This window comes from Trichophyton verrucosum, assembly GCF_000151505.1.
Source record: "Trichophyton verrucosum HKI 0517 chromosome Unknown contig00389_1.f1.exp, whole genome shotgun sequence".
NCBI lineage: Eukaryota > Fungi > Ascomycota > Eurotiomycetes > Onygenales > Arthrodermataceae > Trichophyton > Trichophyton verrucosum.
In genome coordinates this window covers 1-27,658 of record NW_003315375.1, presented here as the reverse complement: position 1 = coordinate 27,658, position 27,658 = coordinate 1, and the positions used below count along the sequence as shown (strand labels likewise).

At 50.5% G+C, this 27,658-nt stretch overlaps 13 protein-coding genes across 13 annotated transcripts; 9 read left to right on the top strand and 4 right to left on the bottom strand.

Moving 5' to 3' along the window:
• Positions 1-1,057: 1,057 nt before the first annotated feature.
• On the top strand, positions 1,058-2,053 carry TRV_05145 (uncharacterized protein; the record flags this gene model as incomplete). Its single annotated transcript, XM_003020716.1, has 2 exons — positions 1,058-1,706; positions 1,761-2,053. The coding sequence occupies 2 exons, from the start codon at positions 1,058-1,060 to the stop codon at positions 2,051-2,053; spliced, it is 942 nt and encodes a 313-aa protein (XP_003020762.1).
• A 954-nt stretch (positions 2,054-3,007) lies between these two features.
• On the top strand, positions 3,008-4,489 carry TRV_05144 (aromatic amino acid aminotransferase, putative; the record flags this gene model as incomplete). Its single annotated transcript, XM_003020715.1, has 1 exon — positions 3,008-4,489. One exon carries the CDS (start codon positions 3,008-3,010, stop codon positions 4,487-4,489), a length of 1,482 nt encoding a protein of 493 aa, XP_003020761.1.
• Positions 4,490-5,340: 851 nt separating this feature from the next.
• On the top strand, positions 5,341-6,482 carry TRV_05143 (uncharacterized protein; the record flags this gene model as incomplete). The annotated part of the gene is made up of 3 exons (XM_003020714.1): positions 5,341-5,376; positions 5,504-5,742; positions 5,798-6,482. 3 exons carry the CDS (start codon positions 5,341-5,343, stop codon positions 6,480-6,482), a joined length of 960 nt encoding a protein of 319 aa, XP_003020760.1.
• Positions 6,483-6,780: 298 nt separating this feature from the next.
• Positions 6,781-8,277, bottom strand: TRV_05142 (uncharacterized protein; the record flags this gene model as incomplete). Its single annotated transcript, XM_003020713.1, has 1 exon — positions 6,781-8,277. The coding sequence occupies one exon, from the start codon at positions 8,275-8,277 to the stop codon at positions 6,781-6,783; it is 1,497 nt and encodes a 498-aa protein (XP_003020759.1).
• A 1,024-nt stretch (positions 8,278-9,301) lies between these two features.
• On the top strand, positions 9,302-10,336 carry TRV_05141 (uncharacterized protein; the record flags this gene model as incomplete). The annotated part of the gene is made up of 2 exons (XM_003020712.1): positions 9,302-9,935; positions 10,047-10,336. 2 exons carry the CDS (start codon positions 9,302-9,304, stop codon positions 10,334-10,336), a joined length of 924 nt encoding a protein of 307 aa, XP_003020758.1.
• Positions 10,337-11,267: 931 nt separating this feature from the next.
• Positions 11,268-11,627, top strand: TRV_05140 (uncharacterized protein; the record flags this gene model as incomplete). Its single annotated transcript, XM_003020711.1, has 1 exon — positions 11,268-11,627. The coding sequence occupies one exon, from the start codon at positions 11,268-11,270 to the stop codon at positions 11,625-11,627; it is 360 nt and encodes a 119-aa protein (XP_003020757.1).
• Positions 11,628-11,952: 325 nt separating this feature from the next.
• Positions 11,953-13,036, bottom strand: TRV_05139 (uncharacterized protein; the record flags this gene model as incomplete). The annotated part of the gene is made up of 3 exons (XM_003020710.1): positions 11,953-12,419; positions 12,585-12,948; positions 13,019-13,036. The coding sequence occupies 3 exons, from the start codon at positions 13,034-13,036 to the stop codon at positions 11,953-11,955; spliced, it is 849 nt and encodes a 282-aa protein (XP_003020756.1).
• A 2,191-nt stretch (positions 13,037-15,227) lies between these two features.
• On the top strand, positions 15,228-16,241 carry TRV_05138 (uncharacterized protein; the record flags this gene model as incomplete). Its single annotated transcript, XM_003020709.1, has 1 exon — positions 15,228-16,241. The coding sequence occupies one exon, from the start codon at positions 15,228-15,230 to the stop codon at positions 16,239-16,241; it is 1,014 nt and encodes a 337-aa protein (XP_003020755.1).
• Positions 16,242-16,620: 379 nt separating this feature from the next.
• On the bottom strand, positions 16,621-18,496 carry TRV_05137 (uncharacterized protein; the record flags this gene model as incomplete). Its single annotated transcript, XM_003020708.1, has 4 exons — positions 16,621-17,504; positions 17,563-18,019; positions 18,089-18,300; positions 18,469-18,496. The coding sequence occupies 4 exons, from the start codon at positions 18,494-18,496 to the stop codon at positions 16,621-16,623; spliced, it is 1,581 nt and encodes a 526-aa protein (XP_003020754.1).
• Positions 18,497-18,897: 401 nt separating this feature from the next.
• Positions 18,898-19,938, top strand: TRV_05136 (RNA polymerase II mediator complex subunit Soh1, putative; the record flags this gene model as incomplete). Its single annotated transcript, XM_003020707.1, has 3 exons — positions 18,898-18,999; positions 19,037-19,598; positions 19,736-19,938. The coding sequence occupies 3 exons, from the start codon at positions 18,898-18,900 to the stop codon at positions 19,936-19,938; spliced, it is 867 nt and encodes a 288-aa protein (XP_003020753.1).
• A 133-nt stretch (positions 19,939-20,071) lies between these two features.
• TRV_05135 (uncharacterized protein) lies at positions 20,072-23,791 on the top strand (the record flags this gene model as incomplete). Its single annotated transcript, XM_003020706.1, has 2 exons — positions 20,072-20,286; positions 20,341-23,791. The coding sequence occupies 2 exons, from the start codon at positions 20,072-20,074 to the stop codon at positions 23,789-23,791; spliced, it is 3,666 nt and encodes a 1,221-aa protein (XP_003020752.1).
• A 597-nt stretch (positions 23,792-24,388) lies between these two features.
• On the bottom strand, positions 24,389-25,389 carry TRV_05134 (uncharacterized protein; the record flags this gene model as incomplete). Its single annotated transcript, XM_003020705.1, has 2 exons — positions 24,389-25,200; positions 25,248-25,389. 2 exons carry the CDS (start codon positions 25,387-25,389, stop codon positions 24,389-24,391), a joined length of 954 nt encoding a protein of 317 aa, XP_003020751.1.
• A 605-nt stretch (positions 25,390-25,994) lies between these two features.
• On the top strand, positions 25,995-27,204 carry TRV_05133 (uncharacterized protein; the record flags this gene model as incomplete). The annotated part of the gene is made up of 2 exons (XM_003020704.1): positions 25,995-26,270; positions 26,326-27,204. The coding sequence occupies 2 exons, from the start codon at positions 25,995-25,997 to the stop codon at positions 27,202-27,204; spliced, it is 1,155 nt and encodes a 384-aa protein (XP_003020750.1).
• Between the last annotated feature and the right edge of the window lie 454 nt (positions 27,205-27,658).

Genomic DNA, 27,658 nt, shown 5'->3' with positions numbered 1-27,658 from the left:
GGTCCCAGCCGTATTTACGCCCAGTTGTTTGCATGGCATTGGTACACATTATTATCCCGTCCTTACGCCTCATGCATCACACCTGAGGAAGGCGATCCGTCGGGTATAGTCCCGGAAGCTTCGTCGCCCCGAAACAACCAAGGGCTCAGAGTTTGAGGTGCCGTATAATCGGAGGAATGGAACGTGTTTACGTTAGTTATAGAGACTGCCGTTTTATCCATAATGGGCTACGCAGACTCAATGCTTGTGCTCAGCGATCCTGAGCTATAATGCCGATTGTTATCGAATGGCCGCCGTGCATGGACACATAGACACATAAATATGCAGGGGGCATATGTAACCTCTCCTAGGCAAAGTATATGCACAAGCTGTGGAGGCCGGTTTGTCCGACAGCTCTTGAAGCTTAAAGTTTATCCAGTGGTCATCAAGGTCAATAACTAACTACTTATCTGTCCAATCGGAAGGGGCTTGTTTATGCCCCAAGTCTTCGATACCTTGTTCGTCTCTGAGAGAAACGGCCAAAACAACAGAGTACACACCTCGGCCCCCAGTGGGCTATGCGTGACCCTCTCAAAAACTCCGCAGAAATTACGGATCAAGTGTTCAGTTGACAGGCTGTTAGTTCTAGACTCTGGTTCTCTACACGATGGGGATAACTAACTCGTTGATCACTAAAAGACTGAGCGGCTAGACAAGTTTTAAACCCGTCTGCAGGTGGGTAACTTTGACATGCACTCCAACTCTTCCACGTCACTAACTCTCATTCTTTCCGCCCTTATCAAATGTTTATGCCGTGACAAGACAAGTTGATTTTCACGGAAAAGCGTCTTTATTCCGTACCAATCCGAGCACATTTCATGCGCCGAACCGGATAATACCCAGTATTCCACGTCTCAATGGCATCTCCAGGCATATTTATTCCCTTGGTTGGTCATGTTTATCACATCCCCTCATAAAATTTCACAGCTCAAGAATCGCTCTTCCTTATCGCCTATCGAATTTCAACTTTGGATTGCTCCTTCAAAATCCAATACTAGTTCTCCTTGTCTCAGCTAAAATGGACAAAAAGTACGCTGCTGCCCGTTTGTTGCCGCCGATTGACGCCTCCTATCAGCCAGCGAGGTCCGTTACCAAAATTCCAGCAACCTCCTCTCTGGAAGAGATTCTAGAGGTTCTCGAGCGCGATGGCGGGGTTATTTTAACGGATTTTGTGCCAAAAGAGACTATGGACAAGATCGATGAAGAACTGGAACCCTACACGAAAACTATCCCTGACAGTGATTCCTACGACGATTTCATCGGAAAAAAGACTCTGGTCATTGCTGGCTTGATTTCAAAGTCCGACACCCTGGCCAACATCCTCGATACCAATGAGACAATCGACCAACTCCTCAAAATAATCCTGGAGGAGAGATATCCAGCTGTCTTTGAAGGGCATACTGAAGAACTTGTCATTGACCCGTTGCTGAGTATTTCCATGGCTTTCCACGTTGGCCATGGTTCTCCTCGTCAGGCGCTACACAGGGATGACATGGTTTTCTCTAGCAAACACCATCCGAACATGAAGATTAATGAAGTAGACGGTTTCAGCTGCTTCATTGCGGGTAGTAACGTTACCCGCGAGAATGGAGGCACTATGGTCATCCTTGGCTCTCATAAATGGGAGCATGACAGACGTGGCAGGCCTGATGAAGTTTCTTTCTTGGGTAAGACCTATCTTTTGCAATACGGCTTTTAGATTATAACTAATGTGGATTCAGAAATGGAGAGAGGATCGGCGTTCATTTTCCTTAGCACCATGGCTCATGGAGCTGGATACAATACGATTCCGGGAGAGATTCGTAAGATTATGAATCTTGTCTTCTGCCGAGGGACTCTCCGTCAAGAGGAGAACCAGTTTTTGTGCAATCCTCGGAGCAAAGTCCTGAAGATGAGCCCAAAGATGCAAACTCTACTTGGGTTCAAAAAGCCAGCGGGAACTTGGCTGGGAATGGTTGATAATGATGACCCCGCGAAGGACCTTCCTGCTATTTACGAGAAGATAATGCAATAGTGGGGTTAATCGACAGTGTATACGGAGCATATTCCTACAATAGAATGAATAACTGCCTTTTTGCTCAGCAAGGGGATTATCCTCCACTGTTCCCCGTTTCGCTGTTTCAATTTGATACTGCCGTGTTTGAGTCCATTTAGAATAGGGTTTGTGCCTTGACCCATATCTGTAATTGAATCCCTAACTCCGTAGTTAAATGCGGTTTAGAGCTCGACTTTGCCCAGACGGTGTAAAGGGGGCTAGCCATGCTCAATGTACAGTCAAGTACTCCGTAGAAGGGCCAGACATTTGGCAGCTTTCCCGAGGAAACACCTATAATACATGTTAGCTACAGCTGGCTGAGGCCTCGCTAACCGTTGAAAGGTACGGAATAGTTCCACCTCACATCAGCCAGCCACTTAATCAGACGTCATTGACGCTTGGATATAATTAGCTCGGGAATGGAGACTCGGAGGATAACTAGATAAGATCGACGCCTTAATCTGAAGCGCCCTTGGCGTCACAACACAACCCTGCATATCGTGCATGAACAAGGAGGTGGGCAAAATTGGGGGCGGCCTACTTTGCAACTCCTCCCCTAAAAATATTCTTCCCAACACCCGATGGCGCGAGTTTGTTCAAATGCTGGCCGGCTAATTAGCAGACATGAAAAGATACCCTGTCAACCCAGATCAACATTTGCCTCTGCCCCACCCCCTCCTCTCTCTCAGCTTTCTTCTGCTTCCCTTTTCCTTGTGCAGATAATTTTTAGTTTCTTGAGCGATAATTTGGCCTGATTCCTTTGCACTAGTTATATATCAGCTTTCATGGACCAACAGGCAAGGGGCTTTCGAAGGTGTTTTTGATGGAATCATAGACGCATTTGAAACTGCAGGAAGCCTACACACCTGTCCTTGGCATAATAACTTGAGCCGTTTGTTCCCTGGGATTTTACAATTCGTCTTTACCCCCACCATGCACTTGGAATTGGAGAAGGCACACGATGTTCTGCTTGAAGATGTTCGAGACACCGTTAATATTCGACAGACACACTTCAGCGCCCCTAAAAGACTGGCAAATCGATGGGATCACCGACTGAGTGACGAGAGCTTATCACAAGGCGCATCGCCCTTGAAAAATTCTGTCAAGACAGCTACCACGTCCGTACCAATTCCACTCGGAGTGGGAAGGCCCGCCTCTTTGTTCTATCCCTGGCAGTCCATGACAATGACTGGAACGAAGGAGTCGAACACAAGAAACCCAATGACTTGCAATATAGGGGAAGCAGCTTTTGATCTTTCTTCCGCCTTAAACTATGCCGATCCTTCTGGGTCGACCGAGTTAGTAGCCTGCTTTCGGGAGAACACTCGCCTTATCCACAATCCTCCTTATCAAGATTGGGATACAACTCTTACATGCGGCTCAACATCTGCTATTGATATAGTCTTACGCATGTTGTGCAACAGGGGGGACTGGATCTTAGCAGAGGCTTCTACATACACTGGTACAGTTATGGCAGCGAAGGCTCATGGTCTTAATATCCAAAGCATTGAGATGGATGAGGAGGGCCTCCTGCCAGTGGATTTGGATAACAAACTACGATACTGGGACACATCACGAAGCCGCAAGCCATTTGTGCTATATACTATCCCATCTGGACACAATCCAACGGGTATAACCCAGTCGACGGCACGAAAGGCGGCAATCTATCAAATTGCAGAACGACATGACTTGCTGGTTCTCGAGGATGACCCGTACTTCTTCTTACGACTCGACGGATCTTTCTCATCACTGGATATCAACCCTCCTTACTCGTCATTCGAAAAGCTGCGGAAATCACTGCCCTCATCATACCTCTCCCTAGACAAATCCGGACGAGTTATTCGCGTGGACTCCACCTCAAAGATACTGTCTCCCGGCCTTCGGTGTGGATGGTTAACGGCGAGCAAGCAAATAGTCGAAATTTTCGAAAATTTTGCTGAGGTTGGACCAGCGCCTCCTAGCGGACCATCCCAGGTCATGTTGTACAAATTGTTCGTTGAGAGCTGGGGACAAGAGGGGTTTGCAAATTGGTTAAACCATTTATCTGGAGAGTACAAGTCAAGAAGGGACATCATGATTGCTGCATGCTCCCAGCATCTGCCCAAGGGCTTATGCACATGGACCACCCCTACACATGGAATGTTCTTATGGATTACGATTGACTTGGCGAGACATCCCGACTACTCAGAAAAGCGGGCAAACCTGTCACTCAATCTTGAGGATAAAATTTACGAGCGGGCGGCAAGCCATGGAGTGGCTGTCGCCAAAGGGAGTTGGTTTAACGTTGAAACATGTTTGGATAAGGTGTTCTTCAGGATAACGTTTGTGTCCACTACTTGTCTGGATGATCTTGAAAATGGTGTTAAGAGGCTTGGAGCAGCTGTGAGAGACGAATTCAGGTTTACACAAGCCTAGTGCATAGTCTATACAGGGGGTGAATAGTTGACATTTTGATCTCGAGGTATCCACCTCCTAAGGACTTAGAAGGGATAAGCATTGGAGTTTCTTTAAATTATTATGTTCTCAAGGGCAACTTCTTCACAGAGACTTAACTCTTAGTAAAGACATCTAGCCTTGAATTGGTGTATTATTCAGTTACTGTAGCTTATCGGGTATCTTTTGCCAATAATACACACTAGATATGGTGACGTGTGAATTAGGGTTAGCAAGAAAGTTAATTTTACGAAAGTTAAGGTTATGTGAATCGATGATGAGTTAACTAACCAATCGAACCTTATTTTAAAAAAACCTTGTTGGTCATTTCGGAGGTTGAACGAGATGATGACGTCATTGTTTAAAAGCCAACAAGGATACGAGCGAGTTCAACAAATATAAGCGCTTTCGGTTTTAGTCCTCCGGATATACCCGCTACCCCTCCCTTCTTATCAGAACCTGCAGTAAGTGTGGAGGGAATGAAACTCGCATCACAGATGAGGATCCATTATTATCAGCATCCATATAACAGGGTTTTTAGTATATCAAAAATGGGAACTACCACGTTGCTGCTTATGAGATCTCTAACTTGTAATTGGCTACATGGTCTACATAACTACAAAGCTACCCTTTTCCGTATTAGTAGTGAGCTTGGCCGAAAGTAAAAGGGGGAATTTCCATGCATCTTATCTGCCTCATACTGTGAAGCTACTTAGTTTTGCCATTTCACCGAACCTAGTTGGTTATTTAATAGGCCAGTTTGGGACGGGTTGCCAGGTTTTCAAGGCTTCCAATTTTCTTTGCATTATCATTCAATATTTTCTCATACAATTATGGCTGTCGTCGCTGTTGCAGGAGGCACTGGGGGTGTTGGTCGGACCGTATTGGACGCTATCGCGAAGTCAGGTAGACACAAAGCCATTGTGTTGTCAAGAGGAGTAAGATAGCATTATGTTCATGGCTTGAGAATGGCAAATAATTTTTAAAATATTACAGAAAGGAGTTCCCGGAGCAGCAAATGAGCCAAGACGCTATGCTGTGGATTATGACAACGTGGAGGAGATGAGGAATGTGCTAAAAGAGAACAATGTTGAAGTTGTCGTTTCTGCTTTGCTTTTGTCGGACGAGAGCGTTGCAAAATCGCAGATCAATCTGATCCGTGCTGCCGCGGAATCGGGAACCGTGACCAAATTCATCCCTAGCGAGTACTATATTGACTTCCATTCTCCAATCCCGTAAGTTTCATTTAACATCATCTTGAGAATTTCGCAATTAACATCGAAAGGATAGGGGGTCGGACTTGTTTACCAATTTTCAAATTGAGGCCGAGGAAGAGCTTATGCGTCACCCTCAATTGACTTGGACCCTCATCCGGGTTGGGATCTTTCTCGACCATCTCACCATGCCATTTAACCCGAAGCCAACGTACATTACCCCATATTGGGTCTTTGTTGATATTGAGCATGAAGAATGTGTTTTTCCTGGTGATGGTTCCCAACCACTTGTACTGACACATTCAACAGACCTAGCAGCATATATTGAGTGCTTGGTGGGCCTCCCATCAAATGAGTGGCCTCGAGAATCCCTAGTTGCATCTAACAAAATCCAAGTCAAAGATCTCCAAGATTTGATTAAGAAAACTACAGGTACGCTTTGTGGACCTCTGGGCATATGCATTCGAACGTTCCTAATACTAGCAATAATAGGGAAGGAGTTCAAGGTCACATATGATTCAGTAGAATCAATTCAAAAGGGCCAGATCACACCCTTAACCTCTAATCGACCCGTGTTCAATGACCCACAAAAGGGCAAATTGTTTCAAGAGGTCGAGGTTCAGGTTATGCTTTCTATGTTGAGTAATGCTCACGATTTACCTGGGAAGAACCTTGCTGAGCTCTTTCCCGAGGTACATGTGACCAATATTGAGGACTTTCTCAGAGCTGGCTGGGAAATGAAGCAAGGTCTTAAGCCGTAAAATTTGTTGCCCATTTGCCACTGACAATAAATACGAAGATCCATTAGAATGGAAAACCTTATTGAATTTATCACTATGAATATTGAAGGCAAAGGAAGAAAGTATCAGTCAAGGTCTGCATTATTCATTATTCAGCAGTGGTCTCAAATTTCAGTTGCATACGGTATACTTAGTTGGCGCTTCTGTGCTAATCGGCCCTACAATCTCCTTATTTCTGGAAATATCAGTGATATCAGCTGAAAGTACGGTTTCTTCTGAAGGAAAAAGTTAGAAAATACATATATATTGATCTATCGATTTATATCTCAACGACATGATAATGTTTCTTTGCATACAAAAACCAGAGTGAGGTAATAAGAATACCAATCAGAATAAGAACAGCTGAAACGTAATTCACCTGACTTGGGATGACTTCTGAATAAACAGGAAAACAATAAAATATCAGAGCTACCAGGGTCCACGCAAGCATTACAATGTTGGCCATAAACCCCAACTTAGGATACCAAAAGGGGCCATGCTGAAATTTCGACCTGCCTCGGTAAAGTACCAGTATAGTAGGAATACTATAGCTAGCATATTGGAGAAGAATTCCAGTTGCAATGAGTGAATTGAATGCTAGTTCGGACGCAAGGTACAGGCAGCCGAACAATGCTGTGCCGATGGCAGAGCCAATTAAGGACCATATAGGGGTATAGAATGGTGCCGGGAAGATTTTGCTAAAATGACGATGTAAAGGGAAGCCAGACTCTCGGCTAATTGACCAGGCAAGTCGAGACTGCCATGTCTGGATCGACCATACAGAGGCGAAAACAAGAAAAAGGACGGGGACCCAGAGGCCGATTGCTGCAGCTTTACTGCCTGTGATGTGGTGTAAGACTGTAAGTCCCGAGTAATCTGGAGTATTAATAGGCCCAACGTTGACTAGGACAGCCAGAATCATCAGAAGACCGCTGCTGAATGCAATAACGATGGTCCAAATCAAAGCTTTTGGAATATTTGTGCTCGGGGATGGGATTTCTTCAGCAAGGTGTGTAGCAACATCGAGGCAAGAGAAGCACCAATTGGATCCATTCAGGCCAATCAGAAAAGCCACACCATTCGGCCAGCCGGAAACGTTGACAACTTTGAAAAAGTCTTTAGCACTCGTGTGGGTTTTGGCGGTAGCAAATAAAGTGATGATAATGGCTGAAACGGAGAGAACGTTCACAAGCAACAAAGCCTTCGATATTTTGGGTAGAAAATACTCAAAGCAGGCACCAAAGCACGTCACAATATTGATGAGTTGAAACACCACAAAGCCCATCCACCGCTGATACACGAAGTTAGGGTTAAGGAGAGTGACAATTGTAAACGCATTCACAGGCACGGCAAGATTACCAGAAGCGCCGATTGCGATAGCTGCGATCCAGCTGATCATTGCTGTTGCATAGGATAAGCCTCTTCGGTATCTTTCTGGGGCAATCTTATGTACCCAGATATATTGACCTCCCGGGTGGGGTATTGCGGATATAAGTTCAGATAGAGTCGTTGCTGTAGCCAGTCCGACTGCTGCCATTGCCAAAAACCCCCAAAATATCACGGGCGACCCGCCCATGGGAATGCCCGTGCCCAGGACAAGCAGCAGGCCGACTGCCGTGTTGGTGACCCCATAGCCAATGCCGATTGCTGATAGTGTGGTGAATGGCTTCTGTGTCTGAACTTGGATAATCTCCTCCTGTACCGGACCCGAAAGATGAGAATCGACCTTCCCTACCACCGCACCCTTCTCAGTCTGTTCGTCGTTTCTCAGTGACATTATTCTCGGGCTGTTAATGCCTGACCACACGGGAGACAACAATGCAGCGTTGTTAGTTATGCAGAATGGTGGGGATTACAAGAACATGAGAAACGAGTGGAAACTATATAGTCAGGTATTTGTCTGGACAGCCATGCGACGGCGGCGCCGAAGCAGACGGGCAGAAGGGAACGGAGCTGCCCACAAACAGACCCAAATTACTCGTCATCGGCTGCAGAACCCTTTGTACTTATGGTGTGTAATGCAGACTCATTATAAACTTCGCCAGGGAGGCTTGGATGACCATTTTAGAAACTCTTGGTGGAAGAAGCTCCAGTAAAATATGCAATGGCCCAATTTTTAGGAATGGTCCAATGAGTTCGGGGAACATCTTATTGCAGCTTGCGGATACGCTCTATACTTTCGTGGAGACTCAAGAAGTGAGCGAAGAAAACTTACCTGGGCCTGCGGAAAGTTGTGGGACTAGAGCCATTGCAGGAGTGAGCCAGAGCGACAAGATGGATGATGCATGTCGATGCTTTGGACAAAGCCATCCGTGCGAAGCATCCCATATATATTATTGGCCGTGGGTAGAAGTGTCGACTTCCGGCATATCCCTGAAAGCGACAGACTCAAAAGTAGGAAATGCTCATCTCGTTGGCTGGGAAGCCCAAACACACCGACATGAGCTCCAAACTTTGGTCATCCTGGAAGTTCAAGGTGTGCATTGCATCGCGCATACGAAGATAAACCTAGAATCAGCCACCGGTACTACCCATTCCCTGCACCCGTTCCGTGAAATGTGTCAGAATCCATAGGTATTGTCATTCGGGCCAGACTTACTCCATGGTATGCCATTAGGAACGGGCCCAGCTTGCTGCACTGAGATTGATAATGGCTATAAAGAAGCTAGGATTCTCGATAGGCAAGCATACTCCGTAGAAGCACTGATTTACATTAACAGGTTTCGCGGCCTTCACTTGAGCATTTGGGAGCCATTTGGCATTGACTGCGTCGCTGAGCTGTTTTTGACAAGCCTGGCAAAATGCCGGAATTCCCACCCCCAATTGATCCGTCCTATGTGCCCTCGGTCTCGCTTACGAGGATTCCCGCAAATGCGCCGATCGAGGACATACTTGCCGTCCTGGAGAGAGATGGCGGTCTTATTCTAACCGACATTATTTCCAGCCAAGACGTGGCTGCTATCAACGATGAGCTAGATCCTTACGTCCAGAAAGCCAGAGCTGAATCGCACGCTGCGTACGACCTTATCCCCAAACAAACGATAATGGTCCCCGGTATTGTAGGCAAGTCGCCTACCATGGCGAAAATTGCTGAGTACGAGGTGATTGATAAACTGCGAACGATGGTTTTGCAGAAGAAATGCACTGCTACCTGGGAAGACCGGACAGAGGAATTTACCATCGGGCCCTTACTGAACAGTAGTTTGACATATAATGTCAGCTATGGTGGCCCTCGCCAGAGGCTGCACAGAGATGACATGATCCATGGCATTTACCACCACGATGGGGAATACAGCTTGTCAAACGAGACTATGCTTGGCTTTATGTTTGCAGGATGTAAAACCACCCGTGAAAATGGAGCAACCATGGCAATCCCAGGCTCCCATAAATGGAACCACACTCGGGTCCCTCGAACCGATGAGGTTTGCTTTGCTGGTGAGTTATCTTAGCTCCTTCCAGTTGTCCTTTTGCAGACAACCTAGGACTTGCATACCATCCTTTACACATGAAGAAACAAAAGTTTCTAATAGAAATGAAATAATCCAGAGATGGAACCCGGTTCGGCCTTTGTCTTCCTAGGCACTGTCTACCATGGCGCCGGGCACAATTCTGTCCCCGGCCAAGTACGCAAGGTCTATGGCCTGTTCTTCATCTCGGGAACACTTCGGCCTGAAGAGAACCAGTTTTTGGCCATTCCTCGAAGCAAAGTATTGGGAATGAGCGATAAAATGCTCTCCCTGCTTGGGTATAAAAAGCCAGAGACATGGCTTGGTATTGTGAATAATGGCGACCCAGCAGAGAATCTCAAAGAGGTTCTCGACATGGCTAACTCGTAGCTCTTCTTCGTCCCTGTTAAGTATCGTGTTCTCGTGTCTTGTGGTAGATAGATATCTTGAGCATATTGGGTTATAAAGTGGCAGGTTGGCGCTTCTAGAAGGGTCACCTCCCTTGCAAGTGCAGAAGTCAGTCTGGAGTTGTAGTTCTCACTCCCTAGCTTTTGCGGTGGAAAGTACTCTCCTTAATTCTTCAATACAATGCTAAACACTCTCAAGCGGAAGCAAGGCGGGCCTGTCAGTGTAACTTGTACGGTGACAGCTGGCGTGTCGTTGTTGTTTTCTTTTCTGATCGTCGGTCGCTCGTTAAGGCAAGGCTCGCCCCTCGAGTAGAGCTGATTAGATAACCAGTCACGTGTAATTTGATGACATAAACTGCATCACATGACTTAGAGACTTCCACAAAGCCTATTACTAAGAAATTGAACTTTGTGAGAGATGCCTGCAGACGAACTAAATCCGGCGGTTTTAGGTGCTGGAGTAGAACCGACCCCTAGACTGATACTTTGCACGACTTTTGTATATCTTTTTATTTCCCTTTTCTTTCTCTATTCAACATGTCTGACGATGAGGCAAGATAGATCCGCGGTCTCCAAGGCCCCCTAACCAGTGACTCTGAGCACTCCTTGACTAACCTCGTTTATAGGGAGCCTCACCCCGCGAATTGGTCGTGGAAGCCTGCCGCCGCGATCAGCCCTACCTCATCGAGGAGATACAGGAGAAGTCCTACAAGGATAAGCCAGATGAGTTTGCAGACTTCATTAACGGAGTAACAGACTCCATGGGGAACCATGCGCTTCACATATGCGCTGCTTACGGGAGCTGTAAGACGTTCCTTCCCCCGCCTTAGCGCCTGGCAGCCCTCTAAGCGGTTTGATGGTTAAATTTTTGGGATCCCCCCAGCTAATATGGAGATATACATATAGATGATACAATGGATTACCTACTAGACATATACCACTTTGAAGTCGACCCTACCAACCGCGTCGATGGCGACACACCGCTCCACCTGGCTGTTCAGTATGGAAACGAAAAGGACATTGAGTTGGCCATGTCAATGCTGGAGATGATGCTTGAAGCAGGCTGTGATCCGCGAGTACGGAACAAGAAGGGTCAAAAACCTGCAGATTGTGTGATGCCGCAGTATAACCAGATGAGAACTGCGCTGATGAAGGTGGAGTATATGATGCAAGAAGGACAAGGGGTGGAGGGTCAGGGCCGGGATGACGACGATGACGGGCCAAGTGACGGACCCAGTGACGACGAAGATAATGGCCAAGAGAAAAAACAATAACTTCTTCAAGGGACAGGAGTTATGGTGTTGCTCTTACCGTCCTTTGTTGTGCTGGCATGATCTACTGTGTTTCCGTCTTGTTGTTTAACATTTTTCTCCCTTTCCTTTCCTTTTCTTTCCTCATTTTGGCATGTCAGGCTGGGTGCGCTCTACAGTGTCTTGTTGGGAGGAACCGGCTTGTAGGGGAATGGATATACCTTAGACTATTCAAATGATCATCTTTTGAAGCGTGATATATATGTATATGGGTATTCAAATCATAATCTCTCCATCTAAGCTCCGGGTATACATGGGCGTTAAATCCAGTCCGATTCATACATGCGTGTCAATCAGAGTCATCATCATCCCTACGGCCTCTCCTTCGTGGTGCCTCGGGCTCTGCATTTTCTTCCTCTGGAGCATTATTCTCCCTAATGCCCAGGCTTCTTTTCAACCTCTTTTCGAACTGCTCGCTATCTTCATCGCCTTCGCCTCCTTGTACTATGCCAAATACTTCCTTTGCCATACCTGATACCCCAGCCACGCCAACCTCTATTTTACCTCTCGGGCCGACGAAATATTCAATCACCTCTTCACCCGTATCTGAATCACGTACCTTGAGCAGATATCCTTCCTTACATAGTCGAGCAAGTAGTTTGTCTGTCTTATCAAGCGGCGTATGATAGTCTGCATTGACACGGCGAAGGTGTCTGTTTAGCCTGTCTTCTGATATTGATCCACCTGATAGCATGATCAATGATATAATAAAGGTATATATTGCAATATATGAGCTTTCGGTGGAGGAATCAGGTGCTTTGGATGGGTGTAATATTTCCGGAGTTCTGTAAGCGGCTGGTAGAGTAGATATGACAGTCCATGATTTTGACGTGCTTGATTTTTCGGCGCGTTGGGCCGCTTTTAAGTTGTTAGCAAGCAGTTCCTTGCCGGAGACAGGGGTTATTAGACATATTCACTCACCCCTTCTCTGGCTAATTGTCACCTTTTCCTTGCCTGGTTGCTCAACCATCTGCATGCCAAATACCTCCTTCAAGGTCTTCTGTGCATCGAGAAAGACAAGTTTAAAGTGTCGCGATCCACCATCACCTAGAACTTTGGCGGATATATCTGCTCTGCGAATGGGTTGGCGTGAGTATTCGCTAGCTAAAGCCAGCCGAACCAGCTTCTTCACCATCACGTTTATCGACACAGAGGTCTGCAGGTGCCCGCCAGGTTGGTATTCATTTTCAGACTCGGGTGTGGCACTCCACCGGCGCTGGGTCTGCGTGCGTGCCGGAGTGTCCTCATACTCGTCTTGCTCGCCGTCATCATCGTCATCAGTAGCCTGGCGTCACACAGCATTAGTTATTCGCCTGTCATGGCCCGATAGTGGGATGTGAGTGGCCTCGGCCTACCCGTCGTTTTGGAGGCATTCTGCTAGAACTTGTCTTGTTTATCCGGATAGCCTGGAGTGTACGGGTACTCCAATAGTTATATTAAGCAGCAGCAGTTTGTCTTGTTGAACGGTATACTGTCTCCCAGTATCAGCAATTATCTTCCACCGTGAAAGCGAAAGCGCGCTTCAATTAAACGAAAAGCGGAAAAAAACGCGCGCTTCCCACCTGGGCAGACGCGGGATCACGTGCTCAGCCTCAAGGATCGCCGAACGTCAAACGTCAAAACGTCAAAACGTCAAAGAAAACAACCGACGGAAGCAACCAAACTAAAGACGGGAGCGCGAGAGAGAAAAGGAGTCCGGGGTAGTTTACTCCGTCATATCCACGCTCTATCGGCAACCGCCGCCTCTGATTTTGATACCGTGCTTAGACATGAGGAGGCTTTCCCTTATTGGGCCCGTGCGAATCTATACGATGTACAAACAAAATACATCCAGATGTCTGTGGAGTCGAGCCTCGGTAGGAGGGCGAGCCGACTAGTCTATCAGGTACTCTAGATGTTACCTCGCCTCCGCAAACAAGTAAGGATCAAGCTAACTAGCCGTGTGAACAGATAATTGATCGCTCTCTCCCGGCCATCTGCGATGCAACGGCTGGTCAGAGGGATGGCAGCCGGCTCGCTCCGATGCCCGGTCTGCAGCATAGAGGTGATAAGGGAACCTGCAATAGTAATGCAACCTTCACCATTATAGTCTACAATCCAAGGCGGTGCCTATAGTTGCCGAGTTTTTCGTTCCCAGGCGCTTACCAAGCTTCCGAGCTCAATGGGCCGTGTTTCCGTGGTACCCCTTAGCTCGGCCGCCCGCTATAGCGAGTTTTGATTTGATAACCATGGGCAAAAGGCCAAGGGGACAAAGTTTTTTTTCGTTGCCGGGTCTGATAAGCGGACTCCACAGAGCAAGCACACGACAAGTAGCTCGCGAGCATTCCCTTGATCGGGCGAACTTGACTACATATATGGGCCGCTCAAGTCCCTCAGCATGGGTCGTATCGCTGCAAATTTTCCCGGAGCCAACGGGAAGAATGCATATTTGCCCTTGCTGCACGATTTCTACTCCTTCGACCTGCTCCTTACGCTGTTATGAAGAACTGGAGTACTCGTGTCAACGATGCCGTGGCGAGGAGCATTGTCGGTCGCAGGTTCCGGCTTGAGGGCTCCGGACATGTACGTTTTTTTTTTTCCCCTGTTTGTCATGGAGAAGGGAAAAGAAGGTGTCCTTTTTGTTTGATCTGAGTGAGAAGTAATGACACTGACATGTTCTTTCATTTCTGCAGCGGCGTGAGCGGAAGGGTGCTCGGTTTCTTACTGAAGTTCGAGCTGGGCTTACCACTTTCTTTGCCATGGCGTATATCATATCGGTGCGTTATGGCAGGCTGCAGAAGGCTAGCTAGCTACCAAAGCGTGAGGAAGAGCTGTCAAGCTTACGTTCCCCAAGGTCAATGCGACCATCCTGACAGATTCTGGCGGGCCCTGTGTCTGTACCGATGCCAAAGACCCGACGTGCAAAACGGATATAGACTATAACCTATGTTTGAACGTTTTGAAGCGAGACCAGATCACAGCCACAGCAGCTATTTCCGCGCTGTCGTCGTTTTGCATGGGTCTGTTCTCGAACATGCCTATTGCCCTGGCCCCTGGAAGTACGTTGTTGTTCCTGGCAAACTATAACCATGCGAATGAGGCTGAAGTGGAAGGGATAGCTAATGATTGGTGTGACAGTGGGACTGAATGCATACTTCACGTATACGGTGGTTGGGTTCCATGGATCGGGACCAGTGAGCTACGGGCTGGCTTTGACGGCAGTGTTTGTCGAGGGATTTATCTTCTTCGCATTGTCACTGTTTGGCATGCGCCAGTGGCTAGCTCGAGCAATGCCGAAATGCATCAAACTTGCCTCTGGCGTGGGAATAGGACTGTATTTATGTTCGTGGCCGCCCCCTACCTCGATCCATAATTACATGATGCTAACGAGAACCAGCTCTCATCGGATTGACGTACAGTGCCGGCATTGGAGCCATAACAGGCGATCGAGACACCCCCGTTACGCTCGGCGGATGCGTTCCAAGCGAGATGGTAGACGGCGTGTGTCCCGGCGGAGCTAAGATGCGCAACCCCACGCTCTGGGTCGGGATATTCTGCGGCGGCATCCTAACCTGCGTGCTAATGATGTACCGCGTCAAGGGCGCCATCATCGCCGGCATCCTGCTGGTCTCGGTGATATCGTGGCCCCGTCCGACGAACGTAACATACTTCCCTCACAGCGCCCTAGGCAACGACTCATTCGACTTCTTCAAGAAAGTAGTCACCTTCCACAAGATCGAAAGCACGCTCGTCCAACAGGAGTGGGATCTGGGCCAGGCAGGCGGCCAGTTCGGGCTGGCGCTGATCACTTTCCTGTACGTCGACATCCTCGACGCCACGGGGACGATGTACTCGATGGCACGATTCTGCGGGGCCATCGACGAGCGCACGCAGGACTTCGAAGGGTCTGCAATGGCCTATACTGTCGACGCACTGAGAATATCGATTGGGTCGCTGTTCGGCTCGTCGCCCGTCACGGCCTTTGTGGAGTCAGGCGCGGGCATTTCCGAGGGCGGCAAGACGGGGCTAACGGCCATGACGACGGGGGTATGTTTCTTCGTGTCTATATTTTTCTCGCCGATTTTCGCTTCGATCCCGCCCTGGGCGACGGGGTGCACGCTCATCTTGGTCGGCAGCATGATGGTGCGAGTGGCTGCGGACATCAACTGGCGGTACATGGGTGACGCAATACCGGCGTTTGTGTGCCTTGCTGTGATGCCGTTTACGTATTCGATTGCGTATGGTCTGATAGCGGGCATCCTGACTTACGCGTTGCTGAATACGCTTGTGAAGGTTGTCGAGGTACTGTCGTGTGGCAAGATTGTGCCTGAGAACAAGGAGTTTCAGGACCCCTGGACGTATAAGGTTCCCGGGGGCGTGTTGCCTGGCTGGATGCGGCGGCTGGCCAGGGGTAAGAGGGACTTTTGGCGGGAGGATGACGAGGGTGAGCTTGGGGGAGCCGGAGCTGGGGCCAAAGCTGGGACCAAAGCTGGAGCCGGAGCCGAAAGCGAGAGCCAGGTTGAGCTTGACGGGGTGGTCAAGGGTGGGTTGAGGGTGAAACCGCTATCGGCCTCGGAGGAGTTTGATAAACTGTCATGACAATGATATATTTTATTTTTTAGGTAGTTAATCTGTCTTTATTGTTGGATCTACTCTTTTTCAGCGTGCTTGTACGGAGGTGCTGTCGGTGATTAAGTCTACAGTTGGGAATACATTTTTGGACAAGACAGGACAGATTGATAAAAAGAAGAAAAAGGCGACAAGAAGGTATCAATGGCACTGAAGATGGCGAACAAAGCTGTCTCGGCTGTGTTACGTGTCAAGACGGGAGCCGGGAGGTGGTAGAGGAAAGTAGAGAATGTGTGATATGCGAGGTAAGATACATGGTCGTCAATTGCGAGTAACAGTGTAAAAGGAGTGGTATGGAAAAGCAAAGATGGATTTAGACACAGGTAGAGAGAGTGAGAGAGAGAGAGTACTACCTGGCTCTGGGCTTCCTCAAGCTCTTGACGCGACTGATGAAGCCCGAGGCAGGCTTGGGGTCCTCTGCAGTCGGGCTGGTCATGCCGTCGCTGCTCTCTTTGCGTTCTGGCCGGCCACGGGGGCTGCTCATGGCCCTGGGCCGTCCTCCATATCCATCATCACTGTCGACGAGCCTGTGGTTCTGGATCCTGGCCGACTTCATGTCGTATGCATCATCGTAGTCTTGGCTAGAGCTTCCAAAGCCATTATTATTGGAGGTACTGTTGGTGTTGTTGGAGAAGAATGGGTTCTTGTCGTTTGTGTTTGCTCGGCGGGAGCTTGTAGCACGGGGTGGCGGCGGAGGGGGCGCATGGCGAGGCGGGTTGTCAGCGGCCTCTGAGGGGCGACGGTGGAGGAGTGGCTCGGGAGACATGACTCTGCCGCTGCTGATGCTGCGGTTGTTGATGCCACGGATCTTCTGGGCGAGAGATTTCTTGCGCTGGAGGCCGGCCTGCATGGTGTCTGACTCTGACTCCTTGCGCTGGATGGCGGCACGGCTGGCCGGAGTGCCCTCGAGGAAGGTGGAAGTTCCCAGGCCCATGCTGATGTCGCTGTGGACCTGTTCGATCTGGCTGGTTGGGTTGAAGGCGACGGCTGCGTCGGCCTTCATGGCGGAGGAAGAGATGGCAGATCCGCTGGAGATGCCGGTCGAGAAGTCAGAGTACCCTTCCTGGCCGCGGCCGTGGATCTGGTTAAGGTCTAGCTTGTTGTTGTTTGGCCCGGCGCCGCCGATGGCCATGTTGCGGGAGTCCTTGGGGAAGGCCTGCATGGGAGCAGCCCGAGAGCCCTTGCGGTTGCGGTGAGGGTTGCACGCATCAAACGGGCCATCATGATGGAATGCTAGACAGGTCAGTTAACTGGAAAACAGACAAATAAATAGAACTAAAGGAAGACGTACAGCCAGGGCCGTAGATGCCGGTGACGTCGAGCTTGTCGATGATGTCTAGTTTGTAGTTGTTTCCACGCCTGGAGCGAGAGGACTTGCCGTCTCTATGCCTGGCCTCACGCTCTCTGTGACGACGCTCGCGACGCCTGCGGTCCTCTTCCGGGTCGAGCAGCTTTGGGCGTTCCATGAGGGAGGAGTCTGAGTTGCGACGGGGCCGTCTCTCGGGCCTGGCAGCAGCGGCAGAGTGGGAGGCGGCGGACGAGCCAACGAGGGTGGACTCTGAGGGATCTGCAAAGACGTCGATGAGCTGGCCGGTCTTTGTCGAGCGCGAACGCGAGGCCTCGTGGTTGGAGGGCCGGCGGTGCTGCGGAAGGGGCCTGCCGGCGTTGAGGGAGGAGGAAGATAGAGGTGGAATGTTCTCAGGCCGGGGGGGCGGGCGTCTCTTCCTGTCCTCCAGCGAGAGGTTTTCCTGTAGAAGTTAGAACAATGAGTAAAAAGAATAACAATGAGTAAAAGAGTAGAAGAGTAAGAGACGTACGAAGAGGTCAGAGGCGTCGGCCATGCCAGGCGAAGGGAGGGACGAGGGCGAGAAGGACTCGGTCTCGTCGAGGAAAGGGTTGGTAGAGAGCGGTCTCTGCGGCCGCAAGCCGGGACTGAGCAGCGAGTTGGGCGTGGAGGGAGAGGCGGCCCTGTTGCGGAAGGGATTGTTGGAGCCCAGCGTGATGCTCGGAGAGGCCTGCCTGTCTGTTCCTAGTCAGTATTATTCCAGTGAAGTCGAAGCTGAAGTCGAAGCTGAAGTCGTGAGGTGAAGTCGAAGTGAAGGTGTTGTGAGTGTGGATGCCCACCAGGCCTTAATAGAGGTGAAACAGCAGGCCGGGCGCCCAAGGGGGGCAGAGATCACTTATCACTTTATCGTACCTGGCACTGGGATGGGAGCAAGCGACATGGCAGCCAGAGAGGAGCAGAGGAGAGGGAGAGAGAGAGTATAAAAAGCAGGAAAAGCAGGCAAGGCAGGATAAGGGTCGAAGGGGGGAAGAGACGCAGGCGAAGGGGAGGCGGGAAGGGGAGGCGGGAAGAGGGCCTGGCGGTCGCACGAGGGCCCGTCGACGGCGACAGGGAGCTTCTTCTGGAGCTGATAAAGGTTCTGATGATGATGATGATGATGATGATGATGGTCGTCAGGTCTGCTGCGATTTGCCTGGCTGCCCGAGTCCGAGGGGGATATCCTTTGTGTCTATCCGGGCTGTCTGGCGGTGCTGGCTGCTGGTTCGTCTGGACGGGCTGGCGAAGGCGAAAGAAGGGGCAAGGATGCCGGCGAGGAGACGCAGGCCGGTGGAGCGATCGACGATGGGCAGTCGAATAGTTAGAGTCGACGAAGAGAATAAGAGAGTGAAGAGAATAAGAGAAGGTGATGAAGAAGAGAAGAAGAAGAAGAGAAGTGGTGAAGAAGTTGAAGTCGAGAAGTCGCTAACTTTGCCCTGAAAAGCTTTTGGCTCAGGAGTTACTCTTTTGGCTCTTTTGGCTCTTTGGCTCTTTGGAGCTACCACTCTCTCTATTACTCTATTACTCTCAGGCACTCTCTCTCTCTACTCTCTTACTCTACTGTCTTCTCTACCACTACTACTCTACCACTGTCTACCACTACTCTTCCACTACAGTCTACTCTACAGTCATGATGAACCCGCCGGCGCCGTCAAGTCCTCGCTTCACGCTCGAGCTCGAGTTCGTCCTCTCGCTGGCCAACCCGCACTATCTCTCGCACCTCGCCGTCGCCCACCCGCAGCTGCTCGGCATCACCAGCTCCAGGGACAACGACTCTAAAAACGACTCTAAAAACAGAGACTCTACAAACAGAGACAGAGACAGCAAGGAAAAAGACGACAGCGAGGCCTTTGCCGCCTACCTGGCCTACCTCTACGACTACTGGCGGCGCCCCGAGTACGTCCAGTTCCTCTCGCATCCGGGGGCGACGCTGCGGGCGCTGCGGCTGCTGCAGGAGGAGGCCTTCAGGGTCGCCGTCATCCGGCCGCAGGTGATAGACATGCTCAGTAGTCACTAGTAGTAGTAATAATAAAGACATAGGCAATAAGAAGAAGAAGATATTAATAAAAAGAAGAGAGAAGATAATAAGATAATAAAAGAGAGAAGAGTAGTTAGTTGGCTTGTCCGGCGGTTTTCCTTTTAGTCGTTTCTGCAGGCGAGAAAAAGAACAACATCACAACTCGCAAGACGGACGGCGGACGACGGACCACAGGGCTGGACAGAGGACAGAAGAGACAGAGAGACAGACAGAAGGATACTCAGAGGATACTCAGAGGATACACAGAAGAGAAAAGAGAAGAGAAGAGAAGAGAAGAGAAGACAGAGAGATCCATGGGTCGTCCCTAGCAGCGTCGTCCAGGCGGCCAGGCAGCATCACCACCACGACTACGACTACGACTACGACTACACTACGACCACCATCACTACGACCACTACGACCACTACAGAGAGAAGATAGAAGAGAAGAAGAGAGAGAGAGATGCACTCCGTCCGCCAGGCATGCCGGCCGAAACACCAGGTGCTCGTCCTCAAGTGCTATCCGCGCTTCCAAAAGGGCGTCCAGGTCGTCCGCCCAAACTCCTCTGAGCTCAGCTACCTGCTGCACTACGCCAGCACCCGCCGCAGCAAGCTGCTCAAGGTCGGCGCCTTTCTCGAGAAGCGCGCCGCCAGAGACGTCTGGAGGCAGAAGCTGGGGTGAGTCTCTCGTCTTTTATCTATGTTCTATATGCTAATGGTGTCCATTGGTAGAAATGTCCAGGTGACGATGCAGCTGCTGGCGGCGCTGATAGAGAAGCTGCCGCGAGACCTGCCTCTCTACGCCAGCTCCGTCCTCGCCATCCTCGACACCGTCCTGCAGCACTCCAACGACATCGCCATGGTCGAGGAGACCATCCCGACCTTCCAGGTCTTCTGCTCGCACCAGGACGCCACCGCCCTCTCCGCTGACATCGACTACATCAACCAGTACCGCGACGTCGTGCGCAAGTACGCCAGCTTCACCTCCAGGAATACTACCACCACAAATACTACTACTACCAGTACTTCTACAGCAACTGACCTGCGATGGCGCAATGTTGGACTGCAAGCTATCAGGGCCGTCGTCGGCTCAGAGGCCCTCGGCGCAGACTGGTCAAGGCAGCTCAACATCGTCCTGCCCGTCATCCTGCACACCCTCTACCATTCCGGTGACCCGGGCCTGCTCCGGCTCCAGCAGCGAGCCGTCTGCTCTGAGAACTTGGAAAAAGAACACGCCCGGCGCCGGCGGATGAGCATTGCGACTGTCCAGACCGTCGACACCGTCGAGGCCGGCGATCCGGAGTCTGCGTCGGGAACGGCCGCAGACGCTGACAAGGCCGCCGAAGTAGAGGCCCAGGTCCTCGCCTTCCGCTGTCTCGAAAAGGTCTTTACTCCCGGAAGCAATAGGCTGCAGATACGCCTGGCCACCGCCCTCGTCCTCGAGTTTATCGTCTCTCGCAACCCGCCCAGGCCCAAGAACGATACCAGCTGGGCCACAGACTTGCTCGAAGTAATCGTCAATTGGGCCCCCGTCCAGGACCGCTTCGTCGTGCTCGTCACCTTGGTCGAGGCCCTCGCAGAACGGCCCCTGGTCGACGGCCAGCTCGAACCACAGCTTGGCCTCGTCTACATGATCGAATGGCTGCTCAGCTCCTCCATAAACCTCATCGGGCTCAGCGTCATGGACGTCCTCATTGCCCTGCTGCGCTTCATCGTCCTGCTCCTCCATCTCGGCGAGGGCAGGGTCAAGGTCGTCCCCCCGCCCAGCAAGACCGCCTTTGCTCACCCCCTTGCCCTCGCTCATACGGATGATACCGCTCTCCCTACTACTGCTACTGCTGCTACTTCCAACGCTGAAGAAGGAGAAACAGCTACAAACTCCCGGCCTTCCTCGGGGTCAATGCGCCAGGAACTGCTCGTGCTGCTGCAGTCGTCCGTAGCAAACCTCGCTAACCATGTCTACTACACCGATCAGGTGTCAGACATGGTCAAGACGATCGTCTCTCGCATCAGACCTGCCTCGGCACCGGCATCCTCAACCAACAACTCAGACCACGACGAGTCTGAAAGGGCCGCTGCAGACGAGTCGTCGTCCGTCGTATCAGATACCTACTTCTCCACTCCCAACGCTCGCATCATCGCCCTCAAGGCTGTCAAGGACACACTTGACGTGGCCAACCGTGCAAGGGCTGGAAGCTCCTCCTCACGAGCTGGAGGAGGAGGAACACATGCCAGGCATCCTGTTCCCGTCCACGCCTGGGAGGGCACTCAATGGCTCCTCCGCGATGCCGACAGAGACGTCAAATATGCCTACGTCGACGCTCTGCTCTGCTGGTTGAAGCTGGAGACCAACGACTCCGACCTCCGTGCCCCCGCCGAGCCACTCAAGGTTGGCAAGCGGAAAGACAGAGGAGCAGACCTGTCTGACGGCGCAGAGAAGCTGGTCAGAAAGGCCCTGCCCGCTTCAGGGCCCGACGACAATAATAAAGTTGCTGCAGCCGAAGTCTCACGGTTCCTGCAGCATCTGCACTTCAACATCTACGAGATTGCTACCGATCCCGCCGTGTCAGAGGCTGATATCCTACTCTCCCACCTCCTCTTGGTCAGCCTGGTAGACCGTCTGGGCGTCAATGCAATCAGGTACGGACTGCCAGTCATCATGAAGCTCCAGTCTTACTGTCTCGACCCGTCTACCCCTGCCTCCCCGCTGAAGGCTGGAAGTCTTGTCCACGGCTACCTCTCAGCCATCGTCGAACGTTTCACCCTCGAAGGCACAAAGCTAGGCAGAGACATCCTCAACGAGGTCGTCAGGCGCAAGAAAAACGGCCTCTGGCTCACCAAGGTCCAGCTGCCTCCTCTCCCTGCAGCCCGCATCCTGGCCGAGCAGCCGCTCAACCCAAGTGATACCAACACAGGTCCCGTCGTGCAGTCAAACAAATCCGCTTATACCCCTTTTACCTCCATCGTCGAACTGGTCTCCCAGATTGAAACCGCTTACAACCAGTCCTGTCTCTCCCCGGCTTCCAGCCCAGCAAGTTCTCCCGGTGCAGCCGTTCAGGGGCTCGCAGCCACTCTATCCTTCCAGCCGCCAGCTCGTCACCTAGCCGCTACAACCTTGCTACCGTCGTATATCAAGGAGCAAATGCTCTCTTCCTGGTCAAGAGAAGCTTGTCTAGCCTCCATTGAACAGGAACGCACCCGATCATCTTCCATTACTGGTTCAAAGAGCGGCTCCGTGCCCGCCCGCAACCATCTAAACGTCACCGCAACCGCCGGCAAGAACGGAACCGCCAGCTCCCCCACAGGCACAGACTCGTCTCATGGTCATGGACAGAAATGGCACCGTCCCGTCTCTGCTTCCGCTGCTGCTGCTGGTACCACAGCCACCGCCCCTGGCACCCGCGCCGAAAGCCGCAAGGACCGCCGCCAGAGTCTCACTGAGATACCTCACCCTCGGTCCTCTACAACAGCCTCATCGAGCAAGGACTCTACAGTCCGCGTCAACGAGCTCCGCCGTGTTCTCTCGGTCATGAACACTTCCAACGTCCGCCATCCAAGCCCCCTACGCGGCCACCCACGTCTATGCAGCGACGACGCCTCTAGTGCCGAGAGCATGGTCACAGATACCTTCTCCACCTCCGACGCAGGCTTCAGCAGCACCGGTCCAACCGGCAACGCAGACGCAGTCCTCGAAAAAGTCCAACAAACCCACGCTCCCCAACTCGACAAAGACAAAGACAACAAATCCACACCCCCCGTCCCACCACTGCCTCAGCACCGTCAATCCCGAAAACAGCCCTCAAGATCCTCTTCAGCATGCCAATCCCGCTCCAACTCTCGTTCCCGCCCTCGCTCCAAAACCAGAACACCATCTACTTCTCGCCGCGCCGCTTCACCACAGACATCTACTACCCGCTCTCGCAAACATAGTCGGAGCGCTGCAGAAAACCCCGTCGACGCATGGGATCCAAGTCTAACCCAAAACCCCATCCTGCTTCGATCCGTTAGCCAGAGCCGAAGAGCGGAAGTCGACAAGTTACTCGGTGGCATAGCCACTCCCACTCCTACCACCCCGGACGCAGACACTGTTGTCCCCATGCCCCCGCATGACGGAGTAAAAGGTCTGCTTGCCCCCAGCAGATCGATTTCAGGCAGAAGGGGGATCGGTCCGCCTCCTTACTAGTCTACCGTACTATCTATCTATCCTACCTACTCCCTTTCAAGCTATATTCTTCCATATCGCTATCTTCGGCACTATTTATCGTTGATGTTCATCCATCCAATCCATCCATCCCTGTGTCTGTCTAGCTGTATGCAATATTCTAGATTCTTTTTTTAATCGCATTCTGTTTCAAAAGTGTCTCGGTGGGAGGAAATGGGCAAGAAGAAAAAAAATACTATTCTTATTGACAGGTTATATTATTAAGAGATTCAGGTCTTTTATTCACTCTTCCATTTCATTTTCTATCTTGTCGAAAAAGTTCTGCATGGTCTGTTGTTAGTTGTTTGAGCATGGTGGTTATATGTTTTTCTGCTAGTGAGCTCCCTTTCCCCCCTTTTTTTACTTACCTACCTACCCCTTTTTACCCCTTTTGCGTTTTATCGACTTTGTTACTAACAACCGCATAGGGAGTAGACATGGGATAGATTTATTGATACTAGCATCTCAATAACATACTGCATTATGCATTGGCCTCGACTTCAACATCCCAATGAACTATTTGCAACCTAACTACCAAAACTAATAATACCCGAAATACAACCTGATGTGATATCAAGCTCACTTCTTAAAAGCCCCTGCACACATGGCATCCTCATACTCATAATCAGGCTGGAACTCACAATAAAGCACTTCCGGATCACTCTCCACCGCAAAATTATACGCCGCCTGCTCCTCAGAAATATACACCTTCTCAACCCCATTAGCCGCAGCAGCCTCAGCAAGCAACTGCGCCTGACAACACCGCTCCAAACACCCAAACAAATACGCCGCCTCATCCACCGTTCCCCCCACACTCAAAAGGCCATGATTCATCAATATCGCAGCCTTCCCCTCCCCCAGCGCCGTCGTAATCAATTCCCCTTCTTCCTCCGCTAGCACCACCCCGCCATACGACGAGTACACGCCATGCGCCTTGTAGAACTTACACACGTCCTGGTTCAGCATTTCCAGCGGCCGCGCAAACGACGACCATGTCTTGCCGTAGATCGTGTGCGCATGGCAGATGGCGTGCACGTCTGGCCGGCGCTTGTGCACTGCTGCATGGATCAGGAAGCCTGCTGCGTTGGCGGGCCGCGAGCGGTTGCCGCCTATCACACTGCCGTCGAGACGCAGGAGTATCATGTCGCTGGCTTTCAGCAGGCCGAAGTGCACGGCTAAGGGGTTTGTCCAGAAGGCGTCGGTGAATTCGGGGTCGCGGACGCTGATGTGGCCTGATAGTCCCTCGGTGTAGCCTTGTCGGGCCCAGATGCGGAATGCCCCCGCCATATGCTCTAGTTGCCATTGGCGTTTGAGCTCGTGGGATGTGAAGCTGGGTATTCCTGGGGAAAGGAACTTAGTGTTGTAGATGTAGATGTTTAGGCTGCGGAGAGCTAGGTGGAAAGGGATAAGGGGAGGGATGGAGTGGGTGGGAGAGTACCGGGGATAGGAATGCCTCCATGAGAAAGAGCCTTGAGGCCTCGTTCGTCACTGTGGATATGCTGCTTTTCATGTTCTTGTTTGGTCTTGACATCCTCGCTGGCTGCGGCTGGGGCGGGTTGAGCAACGGCGCCGGGACTCATTGTTTGGGGTGTTCTAAGCGGTGGTTAACCGGTGTATATAGATGTATGAAGTCCGGAGATTATAGCTAGGGAATGAGAATATCTAGATGGCTTTCTTAGATAGAATGGTTGATAAGGAGAACTAGATGCCCTGAGGGGGGGCTCGTATCTGTCGGCTGCCTTTTTATATGCTTAACCGGCCACTGTGGGGTAGGAGAAGCTGCATAGACTTGGAGGCAGAGCAGTTGGTTGACTTTGATATTCGCCTGGTTCAAGTTTTTTGCTGGGTTACGTGTCTGAATCCTTCATTCAAGGGTTAGCAGTCTCATCCATGGACGTACAGGTTGTGTTGATGTTGAGGATGGGTTGGCTTGCAGTTAGTTTTAAGTTGTTGCGGATAGTTTCATCAAGCGGAATCCACCACAACGCACTGAACGTCAACAATCAAGACATCGACTTGGCTGGAGATCAGACAAAACATCCATACTTCAGGAACATACCCTGACTATACCCTGTATATCTCGATTGCCGTCCCTAGAAGATATCTTTGAGAAATACGAAATTATGATAATGATAGCCAAAAAGACAGCAAAGCCCTGAACGACAACTGGATTCTCATCAGACAAATGAATACCCCTTCTGCGGTGGCTGCAAAGCCGATCCTGGCATCTTCACTTCTTCCTCCAGAGTCCGAAGACGAAGACAGAAGTACGTCTAGTTCTGAAGATGAGGATGGATGGCGGCTGGCATCTGAGATTTACGGTGACGAAGGATCAAAGAAACCCGCAGCAGCCATCGTGTCAGCAGGCCGGGTACTGGGGATATCTTCTCTGATACTCAGTATAGACCCAGGGGAAAAGGCACCAAATGGCAGAGAATATGTTCAGGAATGGGTTGATGAAGTGCGTATATATCTATCAGCGAAGATGCAGTCCACATTGCTAACACCGTCAATAGCTATCTCTACACCTACTAATTTCCACAATCACACGAAACGCAACTGCAAGCCGGCCAAGGGCTTTCATTATCCAATTTAAAGGCTGCCGTCCGCTATCATCAAGTGTTCTTCAAGGGTTTATACGAGAAAAGATGCCCGACCTCTCCCCCAAGGAGATAGAGAATATCCTGCGAAATGTCAACATATTTCAAGCGTTCGAATTCGGCCAGATACAAAGTGCCGTCGACCAAGTATCTGATCTCCTCTTCAAAATTGAACAGGGACAACAGAAAGCAAATAAGGGCTCTGGAGCCTCTACCTCTGCGCAACCCGAAGATCAAGACGATACTACGCAGTCGGAAAACAGACCTGGAAAAAGAGACCCCTTCGAACCGCCCATCTTGCTTCTCATCGAAGGAATAGATGTAGCCATACAGGAAACTATCCGCTCTTCTGATATGGACACTGCTGGAGATCGTTTATGCTCGTTTCTCCGCACTCTCACTCTCCTTTGCAGGACATACAACTCCATGCTTGCGGTTATCATTGCCAATTCTATAACGCTACGACCCGAGATACCAAAGGCAATACAGATGGCTCCAGATGAACTCCGGACCCAAGTGCGCAATGGCCTAACACCGGCTGAAACAGCTTTAACCATCCCATATAGGCTTGAGGATATGAATTTCCCTGTAGAGTCCGTTTTTGAGCCACCTGAAGACCGCCGGTTGATTACCGGTTCTCCATACCCATATGGCCTGCAGCTGTTCTCTTTTGCCGACGAGCTTGACGAGGGTATTGACGTTCATTTGGTGGTCTCTAGTGTAGATAACGAGCGAGTGGTTGAGGTAGTCAAAGACAGGGAGGGAAATAATCTAGGGCGTTGGGATATCTTCTAAACGGGGTAGAGGATATCTTGTATCCATACAGGTCGATGATACGAAATAAAAGACTGACACATTTCCTTTTTCATTCGAATTACTCCGGTATTTACTGACTCGCTAACCATGCGCTGTGGAGTATCTCACTTAAAAGCAACTATTTAACCATACAGAAAGATGCAGGATGGTATAAAATACATGGCTGGTTTGAATATCGAACAGCCCCTGCAAAGTACAAACGCCATGCCACTGGATGTCCGGAAACAATGGGGCAGGAAAAAAGAAATAAAGGTAACAGGCTGGAGGGTCGCTGGTATGATTTTTTTTTTGTCAGTCCATTAAAACCGTCAACAGGCGCCGATGCAAATTAAAATGGAGAACAGAGCCGAAAGCACCATGATAGGAATAATAGTAATACAGGTCAAATGGGGTATTCTGTTCCGGCTCAAAAAATTAAAAAAAAAAAAAAAAA